The sequence below is a fragment of the Sebastes fasciatus genome, chromosome 12 (genome assembly GCF_043250625.1).
Source record: "Sebastes fasciatus isolate fSebFas1 chromosome 12, fSebFas1.pri, whole genome shotgun sequence".
Lineage (NCBI taxonomy): Eukaryota > Metazoa > Chordata > Actinopteri > Perciformes > Sebastidae > Sebastes > Sebastes fasciatus.
In genome coordinates this window covers 22,328,443-22,355,847 of record NC_133806.1, presented here as the reverse complement: position 1 = coordinate 22,355,847, position 27,405 = coordinate 22,328,443, and the positions used below count along the sequence as shown (strand labels likewise).

The following is a 27,405-nucleotide window of genomic DNA, read 5'->3' as shown; positions in this document are numbered from 1 at the left end:
ACTGACTCTAGGATTTCTGTGTGTTTCATACTGGGATGTACTCACACGAGCAACGGGTCTCGCTCGTTCTTTCTCTTCCTGGCTGATAGAAAGACCAGGAGTTGCTGGATAAAACACATCAGGTAAGATAACGTTTCATTTGTGTGTGGAACACAGCTAAGTTAGCTAGCACTAGCTGGTGACGTACGTTGTGCGAGACGGAGATGTAGCTCACTGAGCAGTTTCACAAAAAAACAACTAAATGATACTATGACAAATTGTGACTTTCTTGACTTGCAAAATTATCTTTTTAAATTGACAAACATCATGTGTGATTCATGGCGTCATTGAAATGGGATAAAAAAAAATAGTTGTCTCTGGCCCGTTGACTGCCGTAAATATTTTTTCCGAAATGAAGTCCCATGGGGTCCACCGGAAAGGGAGGGACTTTGCCTCTCTATCAGGGAATTTAAGCTATAGGATGAAAATTAGTTTAGCAGGGTTGTGTGCAACTGAAAGGTTTTAGGTTTGGTTTGAACACAGAATATGTCTTTATGACAAATTACCTCCAAACAGCTTATATGTTGCTCCTATTTTGTTTAGCATCGTTTTAAGTCTACGTTATCTGTTAATAGGAAAATAGACATACGGCCATGTCCTGCATATGTTGTCTTGCAAACTGGGTCACAGGCCTCTTTTGGAAAGATCCCCATACAACAAGAGCACTAATACATGGTATAATGAGCCTGGTTCCCAATGGGACTCTAAAATAACCGAATTCAGGTCCTGGGCTGAAAATAGTTGAAGAGCCTTCTATCGAAAAACCATCACAGAGTACAAGTGGCCCAATGCATGGAAGAGAGGAGGCTAAGACAGTAGTAAGACAGCACCAGATGATGTGATGAACATTGCATGAGCTCATGTTTGTCACTGATGTGCTACTACTGTCAGGGGTCTGAGGAATGTCATGCAATGCTGTAAAACATTACACCCAACAACCAAGTCAACTCTCTCTCTACCTACAGGACCTCTTTCTTTCTCTCTCCCATTCTCCATTACATCACTTTTTGTTCTTTGCCTTCTCTTTGCATGTCGCTTATCCCCATCTCTACTCAGTCAGTCCACCTCTCTCTCTTTAGTTCAACACAAATATCAAACACTCCAGCAACCCGACAAATGGGCTTTCTCTGCATTTCTCCATTCAGGGTAATTAATTTCATTACTTTAATTTTTAAACAACCAATCAGAGCCGAGTTGAAGCCTGCCGTCTCTGAGCAGCTGTCAATCACTCGCGAACTCCGATCGAACGGTCAAACTAGGCAGCGCTGATCAAATATGTATCAATATGATTGTTTCTGTAATGCCTATTTCTCGCCTCAGATGTTTTCAGAAACATCTTGTAGTGTACTGTTTAGCACCGCCCACCAGCCAGAGCACAGCCAATGGGAACGCTCAATAGAAACACTCTCTCTCTCTGAAATGACCTGCGATTGGTCAAAGTCTCCCATCACGGTCTAGATCATCCCATCAGAGCCAAGAGGAAGTGCAGAAGTCTTGTTTTCTCTCAGAACACTTGAATTACAATATGCTGAAAGGTTATTATGGATTTCTTTGCCCAATGATGTCAAAAACATCCTGCCTACTGCAGGTTTAAGGGTTTTAACCAGTTCCTAGTAATATATTATATAAGTATTCTACATAAATACCGGTCTGTTTCCTGCGTTAACTCAATTGTGACTTCTTTTTTTTTTAACCCCTGAATCTGTAGCACTCTAAAAGAAATCCCTGGAAATGTGTATGTCTTATGTACAGACGAAACAAACACACTAACCATTTGTATATTTTCAGTGGCTTGTCTGGCAGTCTAGTTACAGTTAAGAGACAGGGGAACCATGAAGTTACCCAGTCAAGTGAGACATGAGAAGTGCTGAATGTCTGAGCAGTATTCATAACAAACTTTCTGTCTCCAGTAGACCCGATGGCTGGCCATTTGACCTACACACGTCAAAGCCTTCAGACCCTGCAGGGTAATTTTCTACCCTGACAGCTACATTCCCGGGATTCCTTCAGGCAAAGTACAACAGCTGGGAAATTGCTAATTGTCTCATCGACCAAAGCTGTAAAGAGATAATATCAAAATAAGACGCCCTAGTTTGGAGACTGATGATTGCCCTACTTGGTCTTTAACCAAGTGTTGGCTGCTGCATCCTCTTCAAACTGGAACAAATGGACGTAAAATGTGTTTTTCCAATAGAATAGAAGAGTGCAGTCAAATATAGTAGCCTAATATAATTTCGCTAGCGTTAGCTACCACAGAACAAAAACTTACGTAGGTATGGCCAGAAACACTGAACTGATAACCAAACTATCAGAACATAAATAATATCGCAAATGTACTCAGCCCAGTGTCGACCCAATGTGTGACCGATTCAGGCAAGCTCCAGCCACCCTTTCACCTCTGTTCTGGTCCTGTCCAAAACTAAATAGTTTCTAGCAGTCAATATTTAAAACCTTTTCAGGTGTTTTGGAAGTACCCGTAGAACCTTCTGCTATTACTGCTGTATTTGGAGTAGCACCACAAGACATACATCTCAGTCGCCAGGCAAAGAATATGATAGCTTTTGCATCTCTCTTAGCTAGACGACTTCTACTTCTTAAATGGAAGGAGAAGTATCCTCCAACCTTTAGGATGTGGTTTAAAGATCTCATACATCATTTGGTGTTGGAGAAGATTCGCTATACTACAAGAGGGTGTGCTCAGAAATGTTATGCTATATGGAGACCTTTTTTAATCTATATAGAAAAAATGCCTACCACTGATATTGAAGTTTTAAACTGCTGACCTCATATTAAATATAATTCACAACTTATACTTAAGGTTTTTTTGTTTTGTTTTTGATTTTTGTTTTCTTTATTTCTTTATTCTTCTTCTTTTTAATTTACTTATCTTTTTGTGTTTTTGGTCCTTTCCTTTTTCCTTTTGTTTTTTTTCTTTCTTTATTGATTCTTCTTCTTTTTAATTAACTTATCTTTTGTGGTTTTTGGTCCTTTCCTTTTTTCTTTTGTTTTTTTCTTTATTTCTTTATTTCTTATTATTCTTTTTAATTTACTCATCTTTTTGTGTTTTTGGTCCTTTCCTTTTTTCTTTCTTTCTTTATTATTATTCTTTTTAATTTACTTATTTTTTTGTGTTTTTGGTCCTTGCCTTTTTCCTTTTTTTTGTATATGTTTCGTTTATGTTTCTATCGGATTTAATCCATTTACATGTATAAATGTAATTGTTTCTATTATTATTATCATTATTATTATTGTTATTATTATTATCCCTATACCAATTAATATTGGTATAAGGATGGGGGTGGGGGGTATAATTTGTTTATACAATTATTTCTATGATTTCTATGATTTTGTACAGAATACCAATAAAAAGACTTTGAACCAGAAAAAAAAAATGTACTCAATCAGTTTACCTAGCTAACGTAAACTGATTATCTGTTGAAGGAAATCCACATTTACAACTAAGACTAGGTGTTTAGGAAGTTATCTAACTGTGCTGGGATGACGTTAGAGAGCTGTTGTTGTTGGACGTCGCTCTCTGATAACATAGGTGTAAAATGCATGTGTCTTCACCTTCATTAACATAGCAGTGTTTATTACCTTCATGTCTCCGATCACAGTTTGGAAGAGTCCTCCCAGCGCGCTGCATTCCTTCTCGATCACCGCCTCCATTTTCAGGACCGACTCCAGCGGTCAGTCCCGACTCAGTGAGCCGCTTTCACTTCCTCCACCTCCTCCTCCGCTCTCCAGGACAAACAAAATACTCCACGAAATATACACAAAAAAACAAAAAAGAGTCTGCTGTTCTGTAACTGGACAAAACAACAACTTGTATCTCAGTACCGGTGAAGAAACACAGCTCGGTTCTGCTCCGGTTACTTCAAATCAAAGAGGAGATGTTGGGACGAAAGAGAGATTTAAATCCCCCTCTCCTCGACCTCTCCTCTCCACGCCGCCGCCGCCGCTTTCATATTGTCATGGCTACTAGTCCGGGAAGATAATCTCCTGCACTTTGCTAGTCGGAACTAGAAATAATCCCCAATGTTAGCCTGGTGACGTTATTCCGTATGTTGACAGGTAAATACCGACACATACATACGGGTGCTCTGACTGCCTTCTGTTCTCAACACACTGACTGACTGAGTGAGGCAAGAGGAAAACACAGAGAGGAGAAACAAGCATCAAGCTCACCGGAAAGAAGACAAAAAGCATTTCCTGTTAATAATTTCACGCCAAAATAAAACATCTGATTAATGAATTTTTTTTTTTTTTGTCATTTACTTTTTATTAGGTTTTCTTTTAAACACAGATAAACAAAACTTCTTAAATGGAAGGAGAAGTATCCTCCAACCTTTAGGATGTGGTTTAAAGATCTCATACATTGTTTGGTACTGGAGAAGATTCACTATACTACAAGAGGGTGTGCTTAGAAATGTTATACTATATCTATATATCTATATACCTTTTTTAATCTATATAGAAAAAATGGATACCACTGACATTGAAGTTTTAAACTGCTGACCTCATATTACATATAATTCACAACTTATACTTAGGTTTTTTTTTATTTTTTTTTTATTTTTTGTTTTCTTTCTTTATTTATTATTATTATTTTTAATTTACTTATCTTTTTGTGTTTTTGGTCCTTTCCTTTTTTCTTTCTTTCTTTATTATTATTCTTTTTAATTTACTTATCTTTTTGTGTTTTTGGTCCTTTCCTTTTTCCTTGTTTTTTTTCTTTATTTATTTATTATTATTCTTTTTAATTTACTCATCTTTTTGTGTTTTTGGTCCTTTCCTTTTTCCTTTTTTTTTGTATATGTTTCGTTTATGTTTCTATCGGATTTAATTAATTTACATGTATAAATGTAATTGTTTCTATTATTATTATTATCATTATTATCATTATTGTTATTATAGAAGATTCACTATACTACAAAAGGGTGTGCTCAGAAATGTTATGCTGTATGGAGACCTTTTTTTAATCTATATAGAAAAAATGGATACCACTGACATTGAAGTTTTAAACTGCTGACCTCATAATTCACACCCAAAGTGTGTGAAGGAGCGCTATCGCAGGTCCTTCCTTCCTGCAGCTGTCAGACTCCACAACTATACCTGCTCCCAGTAGACCACTTACACACCAAAACACTGACAATAACCTGATATTTTCAGGTGGAATTTCGTTCATTCATTTCATTCTCACTGTGCAATATCATTTTCCACTTGTGCAATTTTATTAATAGTCTGTTAATTGTCAATATTGTATATACTGCTCCTATTTTTATACTTCCTTCTATTTAAATGGTTCATATTTTGTTACACTTTGTTTAGCTTTTTTTTTTACTAGCTTGTTTTTTGCACTATCCCCTTTGCTGCTGTACACTGCAAATTTCCCCACTGCGGGACTAATAAAGGAATATCTTATCTTATCTTGTCTTGTATACATATGTGCCAACTGGACACAAACACCAACAAACACATACACACTGACACACACACACACATACACATACACACAAACACACACACACACACACCAAAAAAAAGGAAGAAGTTAAAATAGAATAAACTACAGGGGGAGGATCCACCTCTTAAATAATAAGTGAAATCTACATGTATACACATACATATATATACACATAAATAGATTCAAGATTTAAGCCCTTTATTGTAATTGTGTAGTATGCAATATAAATATAACAAATATAAAAGATAATACAATATAAAATATAAAAATACAATATGTATATTGATGAGATGACAGTTTTGCCAGATTACAGTTTTGCCAGATTATTGCACAAAGTGTCCGTCAGCTAATTATATAATTATTGCACAGCATCATATAATTATTGCACAGAGAGATCAGCATATGTTATTGCACATATCCATAACAGTAGATTTACAGTATTTACATTGCACAAAAGTGACCAACGTGTTATTGCACAGTCCGTAACAGTAGATTACATATAAATGCATACACATACATCCACACACATGATTAAATCTTTATATGCACACATCTCTATATAGTGATTCTGCCCTCGGAGGAAAAGAAAATTATTTTTAAATCTGAAAATTGTATATTACTACTATATGAAATCAGGCCTTATGGTTGACATATGTGTAAGCCATTTTGACCAATTTTCATCAAAGGTGTCAATTTCAGTTCTCAGTTTCAAAATAATTCCCTTAAAACCTTCATATTGTAAACTATAAGTTGATCCACTCACTTATGGTTGATAAGTCTTTCTTAAGCCATTTCCTGGTCAAAGCCTTTTTTGCAACAACACCTTCAACAAGTATTTATTTTTTGCTTTGCACAATGAAGCTCCTCTAGATAAATGAAGGTTTTAAAGTTGGTCTGGAGATTGCATTCTCTTAGTATTAGCTGAATATCACAGGTGTTTTCATAGCAAGATATACTTTAAAAGGGGTATTCCTATTAAAAAAAACATTACAATGATATTACAATGCACAAATAGCAGTATGTGCATGCACATCTGTTTAATGCAATATAAATAAAACATGAACAGCTCGAAGTAAAAAGATGTAATTGTTGACATTGGACGTGTTATTTTTATTGTGAAGGAATACACGTGATACTTCCGGTAATATTGTGAAGGTGAGCTGTGAACGAGCGCAGTGGAAGTAAAGCGCGTTCACGAGTTGCTGGATGTTTTTCATTTGGTAGCTTTACAACACAAAACAGCCCTAAAGACTACATAGACTACACATACATAGACTGTATATGGTATATACATACCTTTATGATATGGACTAGTCTAAATTAGCAGACATGACTTTTATAAGCAGAGACTAAAGTATTTTCTTCTTTGACTTTATTGTGTTGAGGGTGCATGATATAAGCACAATATTATACCACCAACACCAACACTTTTTTTGTTGATGCCAGCCTTTTACTATTTATGTATAAACATTGGATAAATATGGAAAAGTGGAGCAGTTGTAGATAATGAGTGACATCTAGTGGCTGAAATACAAAATTACTGCAGGGTGTTCAAATGTAATATGTTATATGAACGTTAATGTCATCCAAATACAGGTGCAAATAATGAATCAATAATGGCAATTTTACATAAGGGCATTTAGAAATAGCTGAACTGTTACTAGCACCGACCTTCAAGTCAAATTAGCCTTACAAACTTCTCAACAGCAAATATTTATTAATATGCGCTGAAACTATATTGCAATACACCATAAAACATTATGTTCTGGTAGTTTGGGTTAAGTGAAGTTAAATATATTCACTAAAACTGGAAATATATTCACAAAACTAGAAAAGAAATCTAGTGCCCATTTGTATGTGTTGATAGATATAAATACCTACACATAGGTAGAAGCAACAGACACCTCAAGTCTGTCAAAAGTTTATTTTGTTGTATTCTACCACTAATATTCAATGGAATACTCCCCAGCTTTCTCGAAACAATATAAAAAACATTAAATATGTACATACGTACATTGTATTTAACACAAACACATCTTGTTATGTTGTGTTAATACATATTAATATAGTTTCTCAAAAGTTAGAATACAAACTGTAGTATTGCAGCATACTGCCAGCTCCAGCAACATTTTGCTTTGGAGAAAGTCTGTGAACCTGGTTAAATTGTGTCTAAAATAAATGGTTACAGTTAGGGCAAGTATTACTGGCTGGGTGGTCAAGTGAATTATCAGCTACATCATTTCCTTACCAACAAAAAGTTTATTCAAGTGTGCTATTAGTATACTTCTTTTAAACTTAAAATAAGAGAGTACACTTTCAGTTTACTTTTTATGTACTTATCAGAGATATACTTAACAAAAGTATACATAAGTATACTTGCCTCATACTGACAAGTATACAGAAAAGCCTAAGTATACTTGGCTCATACTAACAAGTATACAGAAAAGCCTACGTATACTTGGCTCATACTAACAAGTATACAGAAAAGCCTAAGTATACTTGGCTCATACTAACAAGTATACAGAAAAGCCTACGTATACTTGCCTCATACTGACAAGTATACAGAAAAGCCTAAGTATACTTGGCTCATACTAACAAGTATACAGAAAAGCCTAAGTATACTTGGCTCATACTAACAAGTATACAGAAAAACCTACATATACTTGGCTCATACTAACAAGTATACAGAAAAGCCTATGTGTACTTGGCTCATACTGATAAGTATACAGAAAAGCCTAAGTATACTTGGCTCATACTGATAAGTATACAGAAAAGCCTAAGTATACTTGGCTCATACTGATAAGTATACAGAAAAGCCTAAGTATACTTGTCTCATACTAACAAGTATACAGAAAAGTCTAAGTATACTTGGCTCATACTAACAAGTATACAGAAATGTCTGAGTGTACTTGGCTCATAGGTCTACTTGTACTTAATATTTTGATCGAGATATACATAAGAAAAGTATAAATAAATATTCTAACCTTATAGGCCTACAGAAAAGAATATTTGGCTTGTAGTTGTGCATACTTTTTGATAGAGTAGCCTATTAAAGTGTGTGAGCCAGCTACATCCTCAAGATACATCAATGTCTATGGCAAGTATCTCAGTGAAATGTGCCAATAATATGCATATACAAGCAGTGAACATTTCATATATTGAAGAGCAGGTTGGAAACCGCTGGAAAAAAAAACCTCTGCTATGGAAGCAATTTCAAGAAGTTGTGTTACAGGACAACCTCTCACAGATAATCAAAGGGACATTGTTCGCTTGGTCAAGTCTTTGAATCGTGCAACCTGAGGAATTCTGTGGGAAACGATACTGACTGGGACACTGTTGTTAGCCAGTATATCCCTGGACACTAGCTGTGTTTGCTCTCATAAAGCCCATATGTGTAGTACTTGAAATTGTTTGACTTTGGCGACTTCTAGTGGTAGCATCAAAAAAGACACCCTTGCAGACAACAATGCACCCTGTAATGATACAAAGAGCTTCTTTTTCTTCAAAACCTTTATTTCTCTAGTTCTAAAATGCATTTAAAATGTCAAAACCAGGCAGAAGGTGTCAAAAAAACAATCTTCATTTAAAACAATTTCTTTTAAATTAATAACATTTAATAGCCTAATGCAAACACACGTATACAGTAAATACAACTAACAAATCATGTAGCAAGATAGTTATTGATTTGGGAATTTTATGATGAATCAACACAGTTACAATAAAGGTCAAACCTTACAAACATATTATTACACATACTTAAATGATCCATTAGTAAATAAAGATCACTATTTGAAATATAGTAGCTGATGGTCAGATTAAATGATTAGTTTGAAGAAGAACTCTTTATGATATGTATCAGTACGTCACATTGGAGTTAGAACAACACTCAGAAAAACTGTAACAGATATTATTATGTGACTGATGTTGACTGAGAATGTACAATAGTTACAATATTGTGGACAAACATGTTATGCCGGATAATAAAATGTGACAAAAAGTGCAAGGAATTACAACTTTGAAATTCAAATATCAGATCAACTCACATTATTATTATTATTTAAATAGTGGCCACATAAAAATGTAATAGTTGTGTTAAATCTAGAGTCAGTTTACAGCTCCTTAGCACCAAGGTAACTTGAGGACAGTGAAAACAATCATGTTGCCTTCAAGGGTCTTTCAAACAATTTGCACCATCACATTAATGCTCTGTTGTGCACAACCTATTATCAGCATACATAGGCATGTTTTTGTTGCATTAGAAATGGGAAATATTCCCTCCAATGAGCATGTGACGCAGGAAATAAGGCAATATTAGTTCGCTTTCAAAGAAATTGCACCATCACATTAATCTACCCAATAAACAGCATACATAGGCACGTTTTTTTGTGGTGTTGGAAATGGGAAACATTCCCTCCAATGAGGATGTTACTCATGAAATTGGGCAATATATGTATGATTAACAAAGTGGGCGAAAAAACAAAACCTTTAACCGTCACAAGCATCACTTACATCTTGCAAAATCACCCTGTATAGCCGTATATCATATGCAATGTTATGTTAACAACTTAAACTGCTGTTCTTTAACCCTGTCCTCAAAAATACCTTTAACAGCCCAGACTGAGCCTACCTGAACCTTTCAATATCTCGGAAGAAGAATTCCTGAAGGGATATTATTGTCCAGAAATCTTAACAACTGTTTTGACATTTTTTTGTCATCTATATTTTTCCTTTGTTCCCATCAGGAAATAATAAAGTTTGCACTTAACTGAACTGAACAGCAGTGCTCTCTACGGAGCTCTGGATGAAGTGGCTGATGTTTTAATACATGATGAAGTTATTAAACTAGTTTGTGCTGGTTTTCCGAGGTTACCCCCTCCACCTCTTGAAGCCCATCATCATACTGCAGCCGTAGCATAGTGTCGCCAAAAATGCAAATATCTGGGACGAAAAGACAAGAGGAGAGAAAGCAAAAACAAGTTGGTCATAAAAAACCCAGCCAATTTCACTCACATGCGACTAACTAGATTCATTACCTATCAATCATTTAAAGAAATCAATTACAAGTTCCAACAAGCTTATCTCTTTCTTATTCTAATCAGCAGCTGAAAGGACCTACTGTAACCTAACATAACTATTATATTTCTGTCAAAGAAAATGGCTAGCACTGTTTTATGGCCTGACAGTTCCAGCTGATAGCAGGACACCACAGGCATACACACAATATTCTGTTTATTTATGAACACTCTTTCACTCTTTATACATGCAAATGTATCAGCTGAGGTGTTGAGCTGACAGGACTTATTGAGAGCCTGAAAGAGTAACAGGGCTGATGTCAGATTTAGTTTTACTTTAACGATTATAATGAATTAACCTTTCGAAATGATGTAACAACTATTTTTTTTTTTTTAAAGAGGACCTATTATGCTTATTTTCAGGTGCGTACTTGTATTTTAGGTTTCTACTAGAAGATGTTTACATGCTTTAATGTTCAAAAAACACTTTATTTTTCTCATGCCAGCTGTGCTGCAGCACCTCTTTTCACCCTCTGTCTGAAATGCCCTATTTGGGCTCCTGCCCCCCCTCCTCCCGATAAGTCAAGTCTGCTCTGATTAGTCAGCTGGCCCACTCTGTTGTGATTGGTTAACCAAACCAAACTCTTCGGACTCCGCTCCACCTCAGCTCTAACTAGCTTTGTGTGAGGGCATGCCAAACTAGCTGGTAGGCCGGTTTTATGCAAATGTGTTATTTGGTGACATCACCACGTGACGGAAGAAAAGGCAGAACTCCCTTTGGCGTGGACTTCAGGCTTTGTACATTTGCAGACCTTTTACATGCACAACAATTATATACTGTAACACAGGAGAGGGAAAAAGCACAAAAGCATAATAGGTCCTATTTAACTGAAGTGTTTCTCTGACAGGACTTAAGAGCCTGACAGAGTAACAGGACTATTGTTTTTTATCTTTGTAAGGCACTTTCAGCAACTCCCCTATCTCAGTAAAAGTCAACAAATGAGTTTGATTTAGATGAATTCAGATCGTACTGTGAGTGCATTATGACAATATACATTATGCATGCACTGTGTTACAGACTTCATTTGAAAAGACGTATAGCACTCACCGTGGCTGCCACATTAATACTGTATTGCTTGTCGCTCAGGACTGTGAATATGTTGCCCCGCGGGTAGGTTATGCACATGACATTTACAGTGCTGTTAGACATTGGCTTGATGTGGGCTCCTCCATTAGCTGCTGTAGTTGCCGCCTCCAACACGAAGGCAGCAAAGTAGAAAAGCACAGCTATAAAATGGTAAATCAAATCCTGAGGGGACAGAAGAGAGAATGCATTAGAAATAAATACAAACAAGTTCAAGTAGTAGCAGTAGATACAAAAAACATGGCAAATAAAAGACAAGAGAAGAAAAAAATACAAGAGAATGAAAAGATTTAGGTGATTTGGAAACCATCATATTAAGAAAGAAACTAGAAAGACAGACAGAGAGAGAGAGATGGATTAAAGATGCACAGGGTGAGAGGGCGTGTCAGAGAATAAAGAAGGTTAATGAGAGTTTGTGTTGTCGACTCTGAGAGCCTGGCGGGACTACAGGGCAGGCCTTTGTTGGGTTTCGGCGTGAGCTCATCATCCATGTCACTCATTGTTCGGCTGAAAACAAACAACCCCACAGGCTGGCTGGGAGCGGGGCCTGGAGCCTGAAGCAAGGCTACCTCTATCTGAGAGCCCAGACTTCACACACAATGACATAACACAACAACATGGTACAGGTCCTCACCTTTTTTCTCATATCATAGATATATTTAAAGCAGTTATTACACTAATGGATAATGCTCTCCAATGTTACAATGAGACTGTCTTCTAATAGTGATTTCATGTTATTTACATTCGATATGTTGTACTTCACAACTACATGTGTACGTGTAAATGGAGCCTAACAGTCCAAAACTCAAAGAGAATCAATTTTCTATAATATATAGAGGATATATAGGGAAAGAAAATTATTATTGATGAATTTTCTGTTGATTGGGTAATCAATTAATCTGCTAACTGTTGCAGCTTTATTTAATTAGTGCTGTATTATGTATGTTTCCGCATTAAATCCAAGCTCTACACTCTATATATATAAATCCTACATACTGTAAATACAGTATATTTACATCTTTGCATACTGTACATAATCATCCAGTCCATGTATATCCATCCAGTATTTATTTCTTTGCACTATTTGTATTGTTCACAACTTCCAGAACACTTGACTTGTATGTAGACGTTTTATTCATATTATTGTATTCTTATTTTATTGTTGGTCATATTGTTCCTAGATGTTATTTATATTCTGTCTAAGTACATTGAGAGAGCAGCATACAACCGGATTCAAATTCCATATATGTATATACTTGGCAAAATAAACCTGATTCTAATTCTAACTAAAAAGAAAAGTACCAGTTTTCTGGGGTTTTGTGGACTACTTGGACTAGTGCAGCGATCTTAACTTAGTTCAGTTCTGAATCATCATCAGCTTTCAAAATGTATTAGTTAGTTTAGAGCATCATGTTGGCATTTTGGTGCGACTTCTAAAAAAAATGATAACAATTCAAGTTATCATTTCTGTCTAAATCCCAAACCTCCAGAGCTGTTACTGCTGCTAGAAAGTCTTTCAAACCGACTTTAACACAATGATTTGCGTGCATATTTGAGCAGCAGCTTCCATCTATCATTGCACCAACTCGGCTGCGGTTTACGCTGGCACTTAATCATTCAGAACATGGAAATAAAAGTTGCCAGTAGACATTAGTGGTTTAATTCAGACTGTTAAAATGTTTGAGTCATTTTATAATGAGGAAGTGTAACTGCTTATGTTTGAATAAGTGGTATAAAGCTTTGTGTGATGGCTAATAAATAAATGATCTGCCTCACTGTGCAATTAGATCATTATACTGAAGAAACATGGTTGGTTAGTTTATGTAGTTTAAATTATCCCTGCTCTTACAGACGTAAAAATATAAAGACTATTGGGCCTGTCTATAATATTCAGTGTCTTTTTCAGTGACATAACATGCTCTTTTTATGGACATTTCTTTAACGTTAGGCTAAAAAAGACGACAGACATACACAGACACACTTTACTGATGCGTGACGTGAAAGAACTATTTCCTCTAAGATTTCACGCATGTTATTGTGAGTAATATAATGGCACAATACCACAGACGTACATCTGTGTGCAGACACTTGTATAAGTGCTGCTTGGTGGTGGGTGAAATCACGAGTGAATTTCTTTTTGTTCCTCATTGTGGAACTTTCATAATGAAACTCAGACTTTAAAATATTATGCAATCTACCAGCAATCACAATGACACATTTTTTTTTTAACTTTTCATACATTAAAATAAAGAAACAGCCATCATACTCTATATTAGACTACTGTATTACATTATTACATTAATGTGCTTTGGTACAGTTAGCTGACTTTCATAGAGCAGTCACTGTTTGTTACTGTTGACAGTTGACATTGAAATACCGTCACTGCCATAACACTGACTTGTAGCTTTGCCACTGAACCAGGTCTCTGACTTTCACGCATAAAAACAGCAGTTGCTGCCATGGCAACATTACCAAACAGCCCTTAACGGCTCCCTGTGGACCTTTAAACCTCTAGTAGCACAATGGAGCGGTTTCTCTATGAGCGGATCCCTGTTTTGTTTATCTCACGCGCACACGTGGGTGATGCGATACCAATGGTGTCACACTAATCCACTTATCTCCAGGTGGTGTAACACAGACAGACAGACAACAGCAAGCTAGAAATATAGATGTAAGGCTGAATGAATGAATGAATGAATGAATGGAAGGACAGACAGATGAACAGATAAGTAGGCGGACATTTATCTACAGCTAACCATGAAATTCCAGTTGGTGTTGACGCGGTTAACCAGGCCAGTGACGAGGAGCGTGAGGTATGCGGAGGAGGCGAAGAAGGTGGTGAGGGAGACAAACATCACCCAGCCCTGCAGCAGAGGCACGGGCACATTGGAGGAAGCCACCAGGATCCATACTAGACCGCCAAATAACTGGGGATAGAAACAAAACCTCATAGTGGTCCATTATGTTTCAGTGGACACACGTTTAGTTACAGCTTGTCAACTATTCATGACGGACTAGGGAGACATCAGGTTTAATAATAATTGCACATACTGTACTTGAAAGGTGTATCGTACTTGCACACATCCAACTTTTCAAATACCTCAACTCAAGTTAGTACTGATCCGATACCTCTGTTTGCCAAATTTCAAATCTGTATACCTCCCTGAGTGGAAATCATTGGAATATTGTTAATGTTAGGTGGCCGTGAATAGCTGTGGTGCACCAGCCCGCTGTTTGATAGCATACAGCAGAATCTTATAATGAAACTGTATTAAATGTGAATCAGTCACATCTGAATGGTGCATCAATAATTGTGAAGTTTTGCATTATCTTAGAATACACCCTGCTTTTCACATCAATGTTGTCTTCAGCTAAAAGCACTATTAACAAATGCTGTGTTTGCGATGGTTTATTTTAGACAAAGGGGAAAACATGAGATTAACACAGCTGATTAAAACACTAAAGAGTGTTATGGAAGTATTTATCTACTGTAGTTAAAGGTGCAGTAGGTAGAATTGGAGCAAATATTATTAAAAAAAGTTATTTTTATAAAACGGTCACTATATCATGACAGTAGTGCATGAAACAGGTAATCAAAAAAAAAAAATCATGTGCCTCTGTGTCCTCCGGTGCTCCTAATGGCATCTGCAAGATTTCACAGACCAGAGGAAAACAACCAATCAGAGCTGAGCTGGAGCCTGCTGTCTCTGAGCAGCTATCAATCACTCGCAAACTCCGATCAAACGGTCAAACTAGGCAGCGCTGATCAAATATGATCAGTATTATATTACCGTATTGCCTATTTCTCCCCTCAAATGTTTTCAGAAACATCTTGTAATGTACTGTTTAGCTATAAAATGAGAAAGGTTGTGACCCGGCTGCCATGTTGAGATAAGTTGAAGAAATAGCAAGCACCCGCCCACTAGCCGGAACAAACTTCTAAAGCTAAACAGTACACTACAAGATGTTTCTGAAAACATTTGACGTGAGAAATAGGCATTACAGTAACAGAACATTGATTCGTATTTGATCAGCGCTGCCTAGTTTGACCTTTTGATCTTTGACAGCTGCCTCAGCCTCAATGAACAGCCAATAGGAACGCTCTCTCTCTCTGAAATTACCTGCAGCTTTAAGGACAGGTATGAGATGTTGGAAAAGGCTTTAACATTGGGAACACAACTCAACTCGGTATTTAAATGACTGTTTCCATCTGAAGGCCTATCTATATATAGGCCTGTAACTGCCAACATGCCTATAGATAAGTAGTCAAATCATCATAAGCTTAGATAGCATGTAAAGACACTTTTTAATAGTGTGATGTTCAGAAGACACTGATCATTTTACAGACTTCCAGTCTTGCTCGAGGCTATATTTGCCCTTGATCTGGCTGTCAAGAGTAACCTATGTAAGCAAAAAAAGAAGAAAAAGCCAGCCTCAGGTAATCAGTGAGAATCAGTGTGTTAGTTTAAACAAGCAGTTTGCACATCACAGAGGAAACACCTGTGAGAGCCTACTGGACTTGAACAAGGTCATTAATTATTAATAAAGATATAGTGACAACAGCTCTGCCTATTTCACAACAACACCACTGATAAGAGAATTGAGCAACATAAATAATCTCTCTATTATAATAAAAAAACACACACTTACTATTTCTAAACAGACCAGAACTCCGGTGTAAGTTCTCAACACCTCCAGTCCCAAAGGTAGAGACACAGTCGGTGCTGGGAACGAGGTAGCAGCAGGATTAGTGGCTGGTTCCGACATCTCGAGATCTGCCTCTCTTTCTCTCTCTCTCTCTCTCCTCTCTCCTCTGGCTCTCACCCTCCGTCTCCCACTAAACACCCACGGCTGAACAAAAGGACGGGAGCAGCGGGGGAAATTCCTCCGGAGTCATGTGTCCCTCGGACAGGACAGGTTGGACAGGTGCAGGTGCCACTCCCTGGAAACCAACGCTGCGTTCAAGGACCTCTAGGAAGATCCTACATCCCACATGTCTATTTTCATTAAATCTCATTATGTCCTTTGTGAGGAATTAATGACAATTTGGGACACCAGAAGTGTTTTTTAATTGGTTGTGATGATGACTATTGATTGAGTAGATTAAATTAAAACCAACAAATTTAAAACACAAAGATTATAATCCATGTGCAAACAACATAACCTATTATTTACTCTTTAAACAATTGTGGTGATCAGGCTATTATGCACTCATGTACTGCACTTAGGTAGCTTACAAATTCTAGGTAGGCTACTTTACTTGACTATTTCCATTTTATGCAACTTTATACTATAACTCCACTACATTTCAGAGGCAATTATTGTACTTTTGACTCCACTACATTGTCTGTAGGGATGCACCGATACCGATACCAGATCGGATATCGGACTGATACCGACTCAAATAGCTGGACCGGGTATTGGTGACAATGGAGCCGATCTATTCAAACTCAATTCTATGTTTATATACTACAGTATATACATTATAGACTGTCATTTTAATTCCTGTTTACATTTTAACCAATTTGATGTTGCAAGGTTTCTGCTTGAATTGTTAATTTTGAAGATTTAATTTTTTTACCAAGTTGCGCTGGTGTACGATTTATTATTTTCATAAGAAATTACAATTCATTACAAGTCCAGCCTGATGTTGCCTTACACTTAAAAGAATGATTCCAGTCCCTTCCACACAGTGAGGCATACAGTTTATTAATTAAACACTGGTATCGGATCGGTACTCGCCATCGACCGACACCCAAAGCCCAGGTATCGCTATCGGGACTGAAAAAGTAATCCAATACCGATAGCGGTGCATGCCTATTTGTCTGACAGATTTAGTTACTAGTTACTTTTCAGATTACAATTTTTCATAGCCTTCCTATCCAGTGAAAACCCTGTATCTCCAAATTCAATGATTTTGATTACAATTTTTTCTGTTAAACTGATTAAGTGTTCCTTTATGGGTTATTATCCTACTTCTTAAGCTAAATAAACAATTTAAAAACCCTCTTGGATCAGCCGGAAAATGCAACTTCACAAAGCTGAAAACGGGACTTTTTAGAGATACGTGGCTCACACAGGACAGCGACACTACAAACATATGAATATCTTTAAGAAATTTAACGCTTTGTTGAAGATTAAACTAGACATTATAAAGTAGTTCAAATTAGCACAACTGCAGCAGTAAAATGCGACAAACACATTAATGCAGCAGTAATATTAATCCCAAAACATCATGTATATAATAGTAAAACACTGACAGGGACCATTTTTCTGCAGAATGAGGACTTTCATTTTTAATACTTTAAGTAAGTTTTCCTGATAATACTTACATCCTTTCACTTAAGTGGGGTTTTGAATGCAGGACTTTTACTTGTAGTGGTGTATTTTCAGAGTATGGTATTTGTACTTTTACATAAGGGATCTGAAGCAATGTAAGCTTTTAATTAATGTATTAGGTACATGCTGCTTATACAGTGCAATAGAAAGGGAGGCTAGAAAATACAATACCCATAATGGATGACAACCAAATGTATTTTCTTCATGTCAGTCCAGATGACCCATGTGTTGATATACATGTTTAATAATGGGTGTAACATGACAATAAATGTGGTTTTGGCAGAGAACATCTGCTGCCTGCATCAGACGTTGGTAAGGTAGTATATCAAGTACGTCATAAAAGGCTTAAGGGGGTGTGTACAATGATGAAACACCATAGACTGATCACTCCTTCACTTGTTTACATGGCTTTTATGCTCTCCACACCCTAAATGTCAATTATTGATAACTCTACAGCCATTCACATTATAAAAAGGTACATGCTCATCTTGTACTTCTTGATTCCTTTAACACTGGGGCCAAGAAACAACGGTGTGTGTAATGGATAACCTTCCCAGTGCAGGAGCAAAGAAGTTTAAATAGTAAATATTAGCTTAAAGGTGAGAGTAACAGCTGAGGAGAGGATGAGAACTGATTCCCAAAGGCGCTCAGCAACATTTACCATGTTTATACTAAAACAAGAAACATTAAGTGTTGAAGGGTATTTTTTTGATGAAATAGTGAAGTAAAATTGCAACAGTATGCCGTTACATCTGTTTGTAAGAGCACTTTCTTCTGGTAAGCAACAGTTAATGTTTAGCTAGGACTCTGATTATGTGAACCAATGTTTATATAACCTTTTAAAGGGCACTGAGCTTTGTTCACTTCAGTGTGGCTGGCAGTTAGAATCAATACGACCTGTATACGACCCCTGTATCCTATCACGGGATACAAGACAATTGTTTAAATGACCAGCACTGTTAGATCGGAAATATCTTTCAAGATTGAGTTTTCTTTTCAAGCCTCAAGGAAATGTTAAGTTTTGAGAAGCACATATTTGACCCTGATCATTTATCTATGGTGCAGCAGGAAGCCAGAGAGAAGTCTTCTCTCGGAATAAACTGCTTATTCTTAAGCTTTATTCAATACAGCAAACTTCAGACTCTGCAAGATTTAAACTGAGAAATATAAAATGAGTCAATCCATTATTCTGTTTTCCAGGTTTTTATTGTTTTTTTTAAGAAAACGTGGAAGAAAAACATTCAGAAGATACAACATTGTGCATTATACCTTTCACTTTGAATTACAAATTATTCACAAAAGCCAACATGTTCTCATCCCAACTCGTCACATACCGCCGCTTTGTCACGCCCTGTGGCGTCACTTTACTTTTGGCATCAAAACCACTATAGTTACCCTTGGCGTCACTTTAGGATTGGGCAATAAAACTACTATAGTTAGGTTTAGGAAAGAAACACTTGGTTGGGCTTAAAATTACTACGTTTGTACAGTGAAAATTATACCGAATGTTGTGAACATGGGACACGAACGAACAGCTGTTTGTAACGTGACGCACGAGACATGAACAGCGGCCCCCTGGATGAAAACCCACTGGATCCATCTGCCCGCCAGGTGTATCTGTTACGCTCTTTAAACTCCGTCACCACGCTTCCGACGCACTTTCTCGGAGCGTTTACTGTTGCCGCAGATGGGTTTACATAGTTAATGGAACGCCCGGTGCGTTTCAGACCAGCGCTAAGGGGTGCTGTGTGCACCGATGGCCGTGACAAAGCCTCAGTATTTAACGCTCTGGGAATGAGAACGGGCTGTAAAAGCAGGAATACACTATTAATAAGCTATAATGTGAAGATTAAAGGAAATTCTGTGTCATTTTTACTGGATAAATCACCTTTACATTTATTTAAGTGCGTTTTACTTAATAAAAAACTATTAGAAAAATAAATGAACAAAAAAGATGAGTTGCTATCAGACTGTCTATTAGCGTATCTACAGTATTTCCAGGAGGAGAAATAATAATCAGATAAAAAAATACTGTACAATGGGGTGGGAGGGCCTAAATGGCATCAACTGAAAGACAAACGAATGGCTGCCCACTGGACCTTAAACCTCACAGGCCCATGAAAATTTTCTCTCACAAGGCACGTCATTAAATCTCTTTGCTGAACGCGAGACCTCAGCACAATCCTCATTTCCATCACTATTATTGGGCTCCCCGTCTTGCCAGTAACCATCACCTACCAGGTCACTCCCATCCACCCACTTCCACTTGCTCTCTTGCGCCTTGTCTGACAGACCGATCCAGGTTACGGCATAAAGTTTGCTGACAAAATTCAGCTCTTCATCAGAGGTTATGATCGCCAGGTCCGCTCCTCTCTCTTTACAGTCTTTTCTGCTGCTTTCCCAGGTTTTAGTCACTCCATTAGCAGAGAAAAAGTAGCACTTGTCTCCGAATGGTTTCCATCCTTCGAAACAAGTTTTACCTAGAAGACAAAATACAAGTGTATTTTAGTTATTGTGATCCTGAGATTTGGGAACAAGTTTTGGGAGCTTAAGTCCAGGTTCTCAAGTCTAATTTTCATCTTTAAGTGATGTTTTTTACGACAAGTCAAAATGGCCACTCCTCAAGCACATGCCTGCTTTAAACACCTCAGATGTGTGTGTGTGTGTGTAACAGACAGTCTATGGTGTGTAGGCATACAGCTGTTTTAGATTAATGTTTATACATTATTGATTAAAAAAATACTTAATTTAATACAATATACACAACTTTTATTTAATAAGAGGCTAGAAATGTGGACTATTATTTTAATAATGTTGGCAATCTTGATAAGAGTTTAGCAATATAAAGAGAACGCCGTCTAAACGTCTAACTGGTACTGGCGCATGTGTACGTCTAAAACTGTGGTTCTGGTACTGGCGCATGCGTAGCCTACGTCTAAAACTGAAGGTCTGTGGGGGTGGGTCTCTCTGGCTCTGCAAGGCGATGATATCGGTCAGATGAGGACTAATCAAAGTGTGTGGCAAACACAGATAACGATTTTTGACTGGGATTGCTAGAGAGTAAACTTCCCTAAATCCAACAGAGCAGGAAAGATTTGCTATTGCTAACCTTTACTCTGACATAGTAGCATCCACGACTGCCTTCCACCCAATTAAGGCCCAGAAGAGGAGATGTCAGACGTCATATCATTGGGGGTACAACACATGCGCAGTACGATCTGGTCTGCACGCGACGAAATTGAGCCAATAGCAAAGCACGACTGCAGCTCCAGTTACACTGTGCATGTGTACCCCATTACTCAAGACTGTGTTTAAATAAGCCTTGCTTCCACACAGGAAGTGCTACCATAATATTCATTCTCTACGTGACAACACAAAGATCAAGCTTCAGTGTGTTGTAAAGACTCATAGCTCCAGTATGCAGTGAGCCTGCACTTGGTTAAATGATTCCTGCAGAACATAATAGTTGTAGTTACAAGTTAACATTTCTACAGATTAATCTTTGACTTTTGGTGAAAAAAGGCCTGCTGTTTACAAAACGCTGACTCCGAGAGTTGCTATTTTGGATACAAGATTTTTGTGTTGTCTGTTTAAAGTTATACAGGAGGTATTCAGTACTTCTGTTTAACATTAAACAGACAGCACAGGATTATTTAGACCAGTTGGATTCATCAATAACCGAGCCTTTACTTGCATTGCTGATGAGAAAGACCAGCAGAAAATACCTGAAATTGCACTGTATTAGTTAGAATTATTAATCTTCTTATCCCGGCCCTTGTGTTTAATGAAGTACACTATCATGCATTTTATGATCCACCTAAGTCTCTTAGTGTTTGATAATGTACCTTAATTTTCTACATCTTGTTCAACTTCCTTTCTACAGCAGTGAATCCAAATCCAAGAAGATTATATTAAAGTTTCAATTTCTTACTTAAGTACATTTATTACCTGTTACGTTGACAGTTAACCTGTTGACCTCCTCTTGTAGCTGATCTCGACTTTCAGCTGTAGCGTTGTATTGGCTCTGCAGCATGCTGTTTTGGCTCTGCAACTCCTTGTTTTCGCTCTGCAGCCCATTGTTTTGGTTATGCAGCTCCGTGTATCGGTCCTGCAGCCCATTGTTTTGGCCCTGCATCTCCGTGTATCGGCTCTGCAACCCATTGTTTTGGTTCTGCAGCTCCGTGTATCGGCTCTGCAGCCCATTGTTTTGGTTCTGCAGCTCCGTGTATCGGCTCTGCAGCCCATTGTTTTGGTTCTGCAGCTCCGTGTATCGGCTCTGCAGCCCATAGTTTTGGCCCTGCAGCTCCGTGTATCGGCTCTGCAGCCCATTATTTTGGCTGTGCAGCTCATTCATCTCTTTTGTCACGTTTCTGGAGTTAGTCTTCAGTTGGTCTCGCTCATCTCTCATAGTGTCTCTGTCCATCATCAGGCTATGGATCAGGCTCTCAGACTTCAAGTCCCGCTGACCGATGGCACTGGAATCTGCAACAAGTTAATTTAGAATCAATGAAAACCATGAAAATGATTAACCGACCATTGATAATGATTGATTTTGAGTGTTAAATGGGAGTTTTTGCGGTGTATTTATGCTCATTGTTGAGGAAGTATTGTACTCACTGTGGGCCACCACGCCTAAGATCAAAATCAGCAGAAAAAACACTACAGCAGCTCCAATCCACCACAATGAACCACGTATCATCCCTATAAGACAATGAAAAACAAATAATGCAGATGTGTAATTTGGCTAAATGGTTTAATTAGCGGTACTTTATCTCTATCTGCATTTCATCACAGCTACTACTGTATTTCTATTACAGTACATGTTGTTCTGCATATTAGGGCTGCACAATTAGTCTTAATTTGATTGAAATCGCAATAAAAAAATTTTCAAATTGCAGGAGGCGCAATATTTGTTCGAGGCAAGATGTGTCAAAATACCATTTTAAATGAAATACTGTCGTGCTGCAGAGATGTCCTGGCCTACACATCATATTCTACAGACTTAATAAAACATCTTTGTTTGGTACAGATCCCCACAAAAAATCACACCATAATTATTTTAATACGTTTTTCGATAAAAATTAGAATGATGTAAAAATTGTCAATCCCTCTAATATTGCAAATCATATCGCAATCAGTCAAAAATAATCGCAATTATATTTTTTTCAAAATTGTTACTGTATATCGGCAGGAATGTGGACAGGTGTGTGTTCTTACCTGAAATTTGAGATCGCCATCCATACCTTGAACTGCTGCTAGGAGCCATCAGATTCACGCTATCTTCCCCACCCTCCCCTGACTTTTTGTTCAATATCACTGACATCTGTCAAGTTTGTGATCAGTGTCTGTGTCAGTTCTTATTAAGGCCTAAAGAGTTGCTGACACTGCAAATAGAAAGCTGTGGGGAGGTTTGTTTCGGGAAAGACAGCCCCTCCGCTTGGAGTCTTATTTAAAGCAGAACTCTGAGATTTTTTTTAATATTAGTTGTGAAGTTGTTAAGATTACTTTGCACATTCATTTGCATCTATACTTTACAGTTGTATCTTTGAGCGTCTCGAGATGACTTCTGTTATGACTTCTTGTTGCTATATAAAAATAAATTGAATTGAATTGTATGCTTGTGCATCAGTTGCAGTGTATTTTAAGCTGTGATTTAGTTTGCATCAGGATTGCAGACTGAGCCTTTAAGGATGTCACAGTTACATGACAATCAGCAAAACTCTATGAATTTACTTCCTGTTTAAAATAACAGGATGTAGGCTGCGATGATATATATATGGGTGGGAATGTGCTGCATGTTGTAAGAAATGGATATTTCGCAACTTTCCTTACCATTAAAAACAATCTCTTCAGGCCTAAATATTACAATTGGAGCCTCTAAGTGATAATGGATAGCCTTGATAGCTTGTAACCATGCAGGTTATACAGGGCCAAGGGCAAGTCAAATCTATTGTTCCTGCAAATATTGAAAGACACCATAAGGACAGCACAATTTTTGTACACTTAAATGCACTTGTTCATGTTCAGCAATGAAAAAAAAAAGGTGGTTGTATATGGGAGGGAGATCCTGACACCTGTCTTGGTTCAAGGATGGTCTATAACATTGAATGTGAATGTTAAGAGTTAAGATGTTCTCCTATATTCAGTTCATAGCAACCATGTAATAACTAATGCAACATCACCACCAACAATACAGCACCTACAAGGACATTCAGTAGGTTTGTCAGTAATGTGGAAGTAATGTAGATGAGACACTTAAATCATATACATACTGTATATATATATTGTAAGGGCTGCAATTTTAATGCTTACAGTATATGTTTTACATGGTATTGATACTACAGTGGATTGTAAGGGACCGAATTATTAAGTGTTTTAATGAAGTGGCAATTTTAATATGATGTTACACTGTAAACCATCAGTGTGTCTCCCTCTAGAGGCTTAAAGGTGCAACAACTTTGAAGTTAAACTCACTTAGAAAGTTATATATTCTATTTTCCTAGAACTACTTATGATGAGTCAACTACTTCCCACTACCCATTTACTGAAGGAAATGCATGAAACATCAGCAGCAGCAAAAGAGGAAGGATTATTTTTGGTAAGGGAAAAGTTAAACATCCTCTGTTCCTGGAACAAAATGTGACAATTCACAATAATAACCTGATAACCTGAGGTAAACCCTTAAAAACTAGATATGAGAAAAGATCAAATTCATCACAGTTCATCCTGAGGAGTATACATGAATGTCTGTACCGAATGTCACGCCAATCTCTTCAATAGTTGTCGAAACATTTCACTCAAAACCACAAATGTGAACCTTACGGTTGCACCAGAGGAAAAGTCAGGGGATCATCAAAGTGAATTATAGCCCGTGATTCATGAATGTCACTGCAAAAGTTTGTGCCATTCCATCTAGTAGATGATGACATATTTCTCAGGATGAGGATGGTGATGATAGAGTCATGATAGTGGCATGGCGTTATGGATGGCAATGTCGATCGGTCTGAAATATCTCAACAAATATTGAATGGATTGCTATGAAATTTTGCACATATTGACTTTGGTGATCCCCTACAGAGATATATTGCATCCTTGTGCTTGAAATTTTAGCACTCATTTTGTCTTTATCAAGACCATTGAGCACTAAAAGTAAAACACTTAAATTTGACCAAGTTACCATACAAACTAACCCCTATCCCTGCAGACTTTCTTGATCCTCGACATGCTATTTTTTAAGTCTAGCTTCATCTCAGGCTGAACCACAGTTACAATCTACCAGGCAGACTGCAATGCAGCGTTTTCCTCAGTGTTTCTCCCCAGCAGTCCCTCTCTACTGCTGGGCTCTGAATGATAGCACATGTAAAGTGACAAATTGACACACAATGTGGTTATTGCCAATTTACAATGAAAAGCTTGGATCATTATCAAGCATCAGTCAACATGTGCTTCCAAATGCTCCAATATACTTTTGCAATAAAGCAGTAACTTGGGATACACAGCTTCCACAGCAAACTGTCAGACACAGTCTGACATTTTAAGGCCTTATAAAGTTGGTATGGCTAACATGTTACCCAAAAATTGCCTATTTATTTTATTTATTGGCCGTCTAACAAATTGAAGATATTTTGAAAGGTCATAGCAGGGGAAATATGGGTGTAATTAATAAGATTAATGTTGTCAGTAGTTAATAATGATTGCATCCCATTTGTTTTAGCCACTTCCAGACCCTTTGTGCAGGATGTTTGATATCATTAGGCCAGCTACGTTATAGATGAAAAACTACAGTTTTATACAATAAAAGTACCACAGTTTGATTCAGGTCAGACAAAAAATAAAAAAATACCATTATTTTTTTACCTGTTATCTGCAGTGCTTTGCATCTTCCAAGGTATTTGTGTGATTGCACAGGTGTTTACTGTCAGGACCTCATGATTGGTAACAGGTGTGCTTTCAGTAGGACCTCACCTGTTGCTGAGGGCAGTGTAACAGCTGCCTGCACACAAATCTTCTTCATTGGATAGACTAGACGCTGCAATGTCGTATTGCTGCCCTCTACTGATTATTAAATGATCATCTTAACAGATACTTAAATGATTTTATACAGTCCAATACTGTGCAGATATTCCATCAGTTTCTTAATGTTAGTCCAGTTATCCGGGTTGAGTAATGTGCACAGAGTATAAAAACAGTTTCTTCACTTGCTAGAAGCTGGTGCTAAGACCACTAACAAATTCATTACGTAGATTTTATAGTTTAAAACTCCATTTGTGTGGGTTGCAATTTGTCATCTCACCTAAAATGTTATTTTTTATGAATACAAATCACAAGTCTTATAATGTTGTTGTTTGGAGGAAGATTTTATACCACCACACTCTGCAGGCACACTTTTCAATTAGCCTGCATACATGATGAGGATGTAATGTCAAAGTCAGATTACAGAAAGGGCATAAAATAGCAAGGATATTTTTACTACTCATTTGAAAATAATATTATTTAAGTATTATTATTTAAGTATACATCTGTTTTGAAAAAAGCAACAACAGAAAAACAACTTTATCTGTTTTCCATAACAGGTACGTTGTGTTATACCAGCTCATTATTTACATACACGTGTAACTCAGCAACACTTCACCATTCTCATAACTGCATTTCTCATCACTGACAGGCTTCTGCAGTTGAATCTGGCATTTTCCCATGAAGTCATCTTTGCCATTCAGACCTCCGTCTTCGTCCCAGACCTGAATCTCCAGGATGTTGCTTTGGGCATTCTTGAAGACAAACCACTGTTTAAATACTGCGGTCTGATTGTTGAGAATGACTCCGGTTGTCCTCGTCACATTGCCAACTGTCATCTACATTGAATTAAAGTAGAAACATTTTATTTTAGAACAATAGTGAATGTGAAACAAAACAAAAAAATCACATTTATTGCTACACTCATGTCCCTATGATTGTATTTCAAGGTAATTTCTCAACTTTTTGTTGCTTGAAACTGATCATTTCAATCAGTTTTTAGACCTCGTACAACATTAAATGTAGGATCACCTTAGATTAACAACTGCAAACTACAATACATACTTATGCAAAGAGATGGAGATGTCCTACCTTAATATATGTGTCTGGGAGAGAGAATAAATCCCCACAACATAGAAAGGAGCTTTTCAGAAACACATCCACTGTTTTTCCTTTGCATTGACCAGATCCATCGGTGGCTTCGTAGTGGGACAGTACCATCAACAGCAGGGAAGCAACAAGAGCCGCACTCTTCATCCTCAATCTACACTTCTTCACCTGTGTGTGGGAGACAGAGAGCAGAGAGCTGCTGTACAGCTCCTGGATGAGATGTGTGACAGGCAGGTAGTGTACTGTCATCTGCCAAAGAGATGGAGGGAAGGGTGTGTGTG

The 27,405-nt window shown here is 37.4% G+C and overlaps 3 protein-coding genes across 13 annotated transcripts in view; all 3 read right to left on the bottom strand.

The window, feature by feature from the left end:
- The window catches only part of LOC141779396 (protein MTSS 1-like), a 61,804-nt gene extending 57,627 nt beyond the window's left edge, over nt 1–4,177 (bottom strand). For all 9 annotated transcript variants that reach the window (XM_074654201.1, XM_074654210.1, XM_074654204.1 and 6 more), the window contains exon 1: nt 3,637–4,177. In XM_074654201.1, coding sequence (XP_074510302.1) covers nt 3,637–3,708 — 72 coding nt within the window. In that variant the 5' untranslated portion in view covers nt 3,709–4,177. The remainder of the gene's footprint in view (nt 1–3,636) is intronic.
- A 4,824-nt stretch (nt 4,178–9,001) lies between these two features.
- mal2 (mal, T cell differentiation protein 2) overlaps nt 9,002–27,405 on the bottom strand; it is a 321,233-nt gene continuing 302,829 nt past the window's right edge. The window contains exons 2-5 of the mRNA XM_074654200.1: nt 16,313–16,473; nt 14,419–14,589; nt 11,627–11,827; nt 9,002–10,444 (exon numbers count right to left, since the gene is read on the bottom strand). Coding sequence (XP_074510301.1) covers nt 10,373–10,444; nt 11,627–11,827; nt 14,419–14,589; nt 16,313–16,429 — 561 coding nt within the window. The 5' untranslated portion in view covers nt 16,430–16,473 and the 3' untranslated portion in view covers nt 9,002–10,372. The remainder of the gene's footprint in view (nt 10,445–11,626; nt 11,828–14,418; nt 14,590–16,312; nt 16,474–27,405) is intronic.
- LOC141779391 (uncharacterized) lies at nt 19,189–26,017 on the bottom strand. Of its 3 annotated transcripts, none has more exons than XM_074654197.1 (4): nt 25,859–26,017; nt 22,619–22,702; nt 21,950–22,483; nt 19,189–20,481 (listed from the first exon to the last, which is right to left on the bottom strand). In XM_074654197.1, the coding sequence occupies exons 2-4, from the start codon at nt 22,698–22,700 to the stop codon at nt 20,102–20,104; spliced, it is 996 nt and encodes a 331-aa protein (XP_074510298.1). In that variant the 5' UTR covers nt 22,701–22,702; nt 25,859–26,017; the 3' UTR covers nt 19,189–20,101. The 3 variants fall into 3 exon arrangements, with proteins under 3 accessions (XP_074510298.1, XP_074510297.1, XP_074510296.1); XM_074654196.1 differs by lacking the exon at nt 25,859–26,017 and adding an exon at nt 25,192–25,335; XM_074654195.1 differs by lacking the exon at nt 25,859–26,017 and adding an exon at nt 23,219–23,363.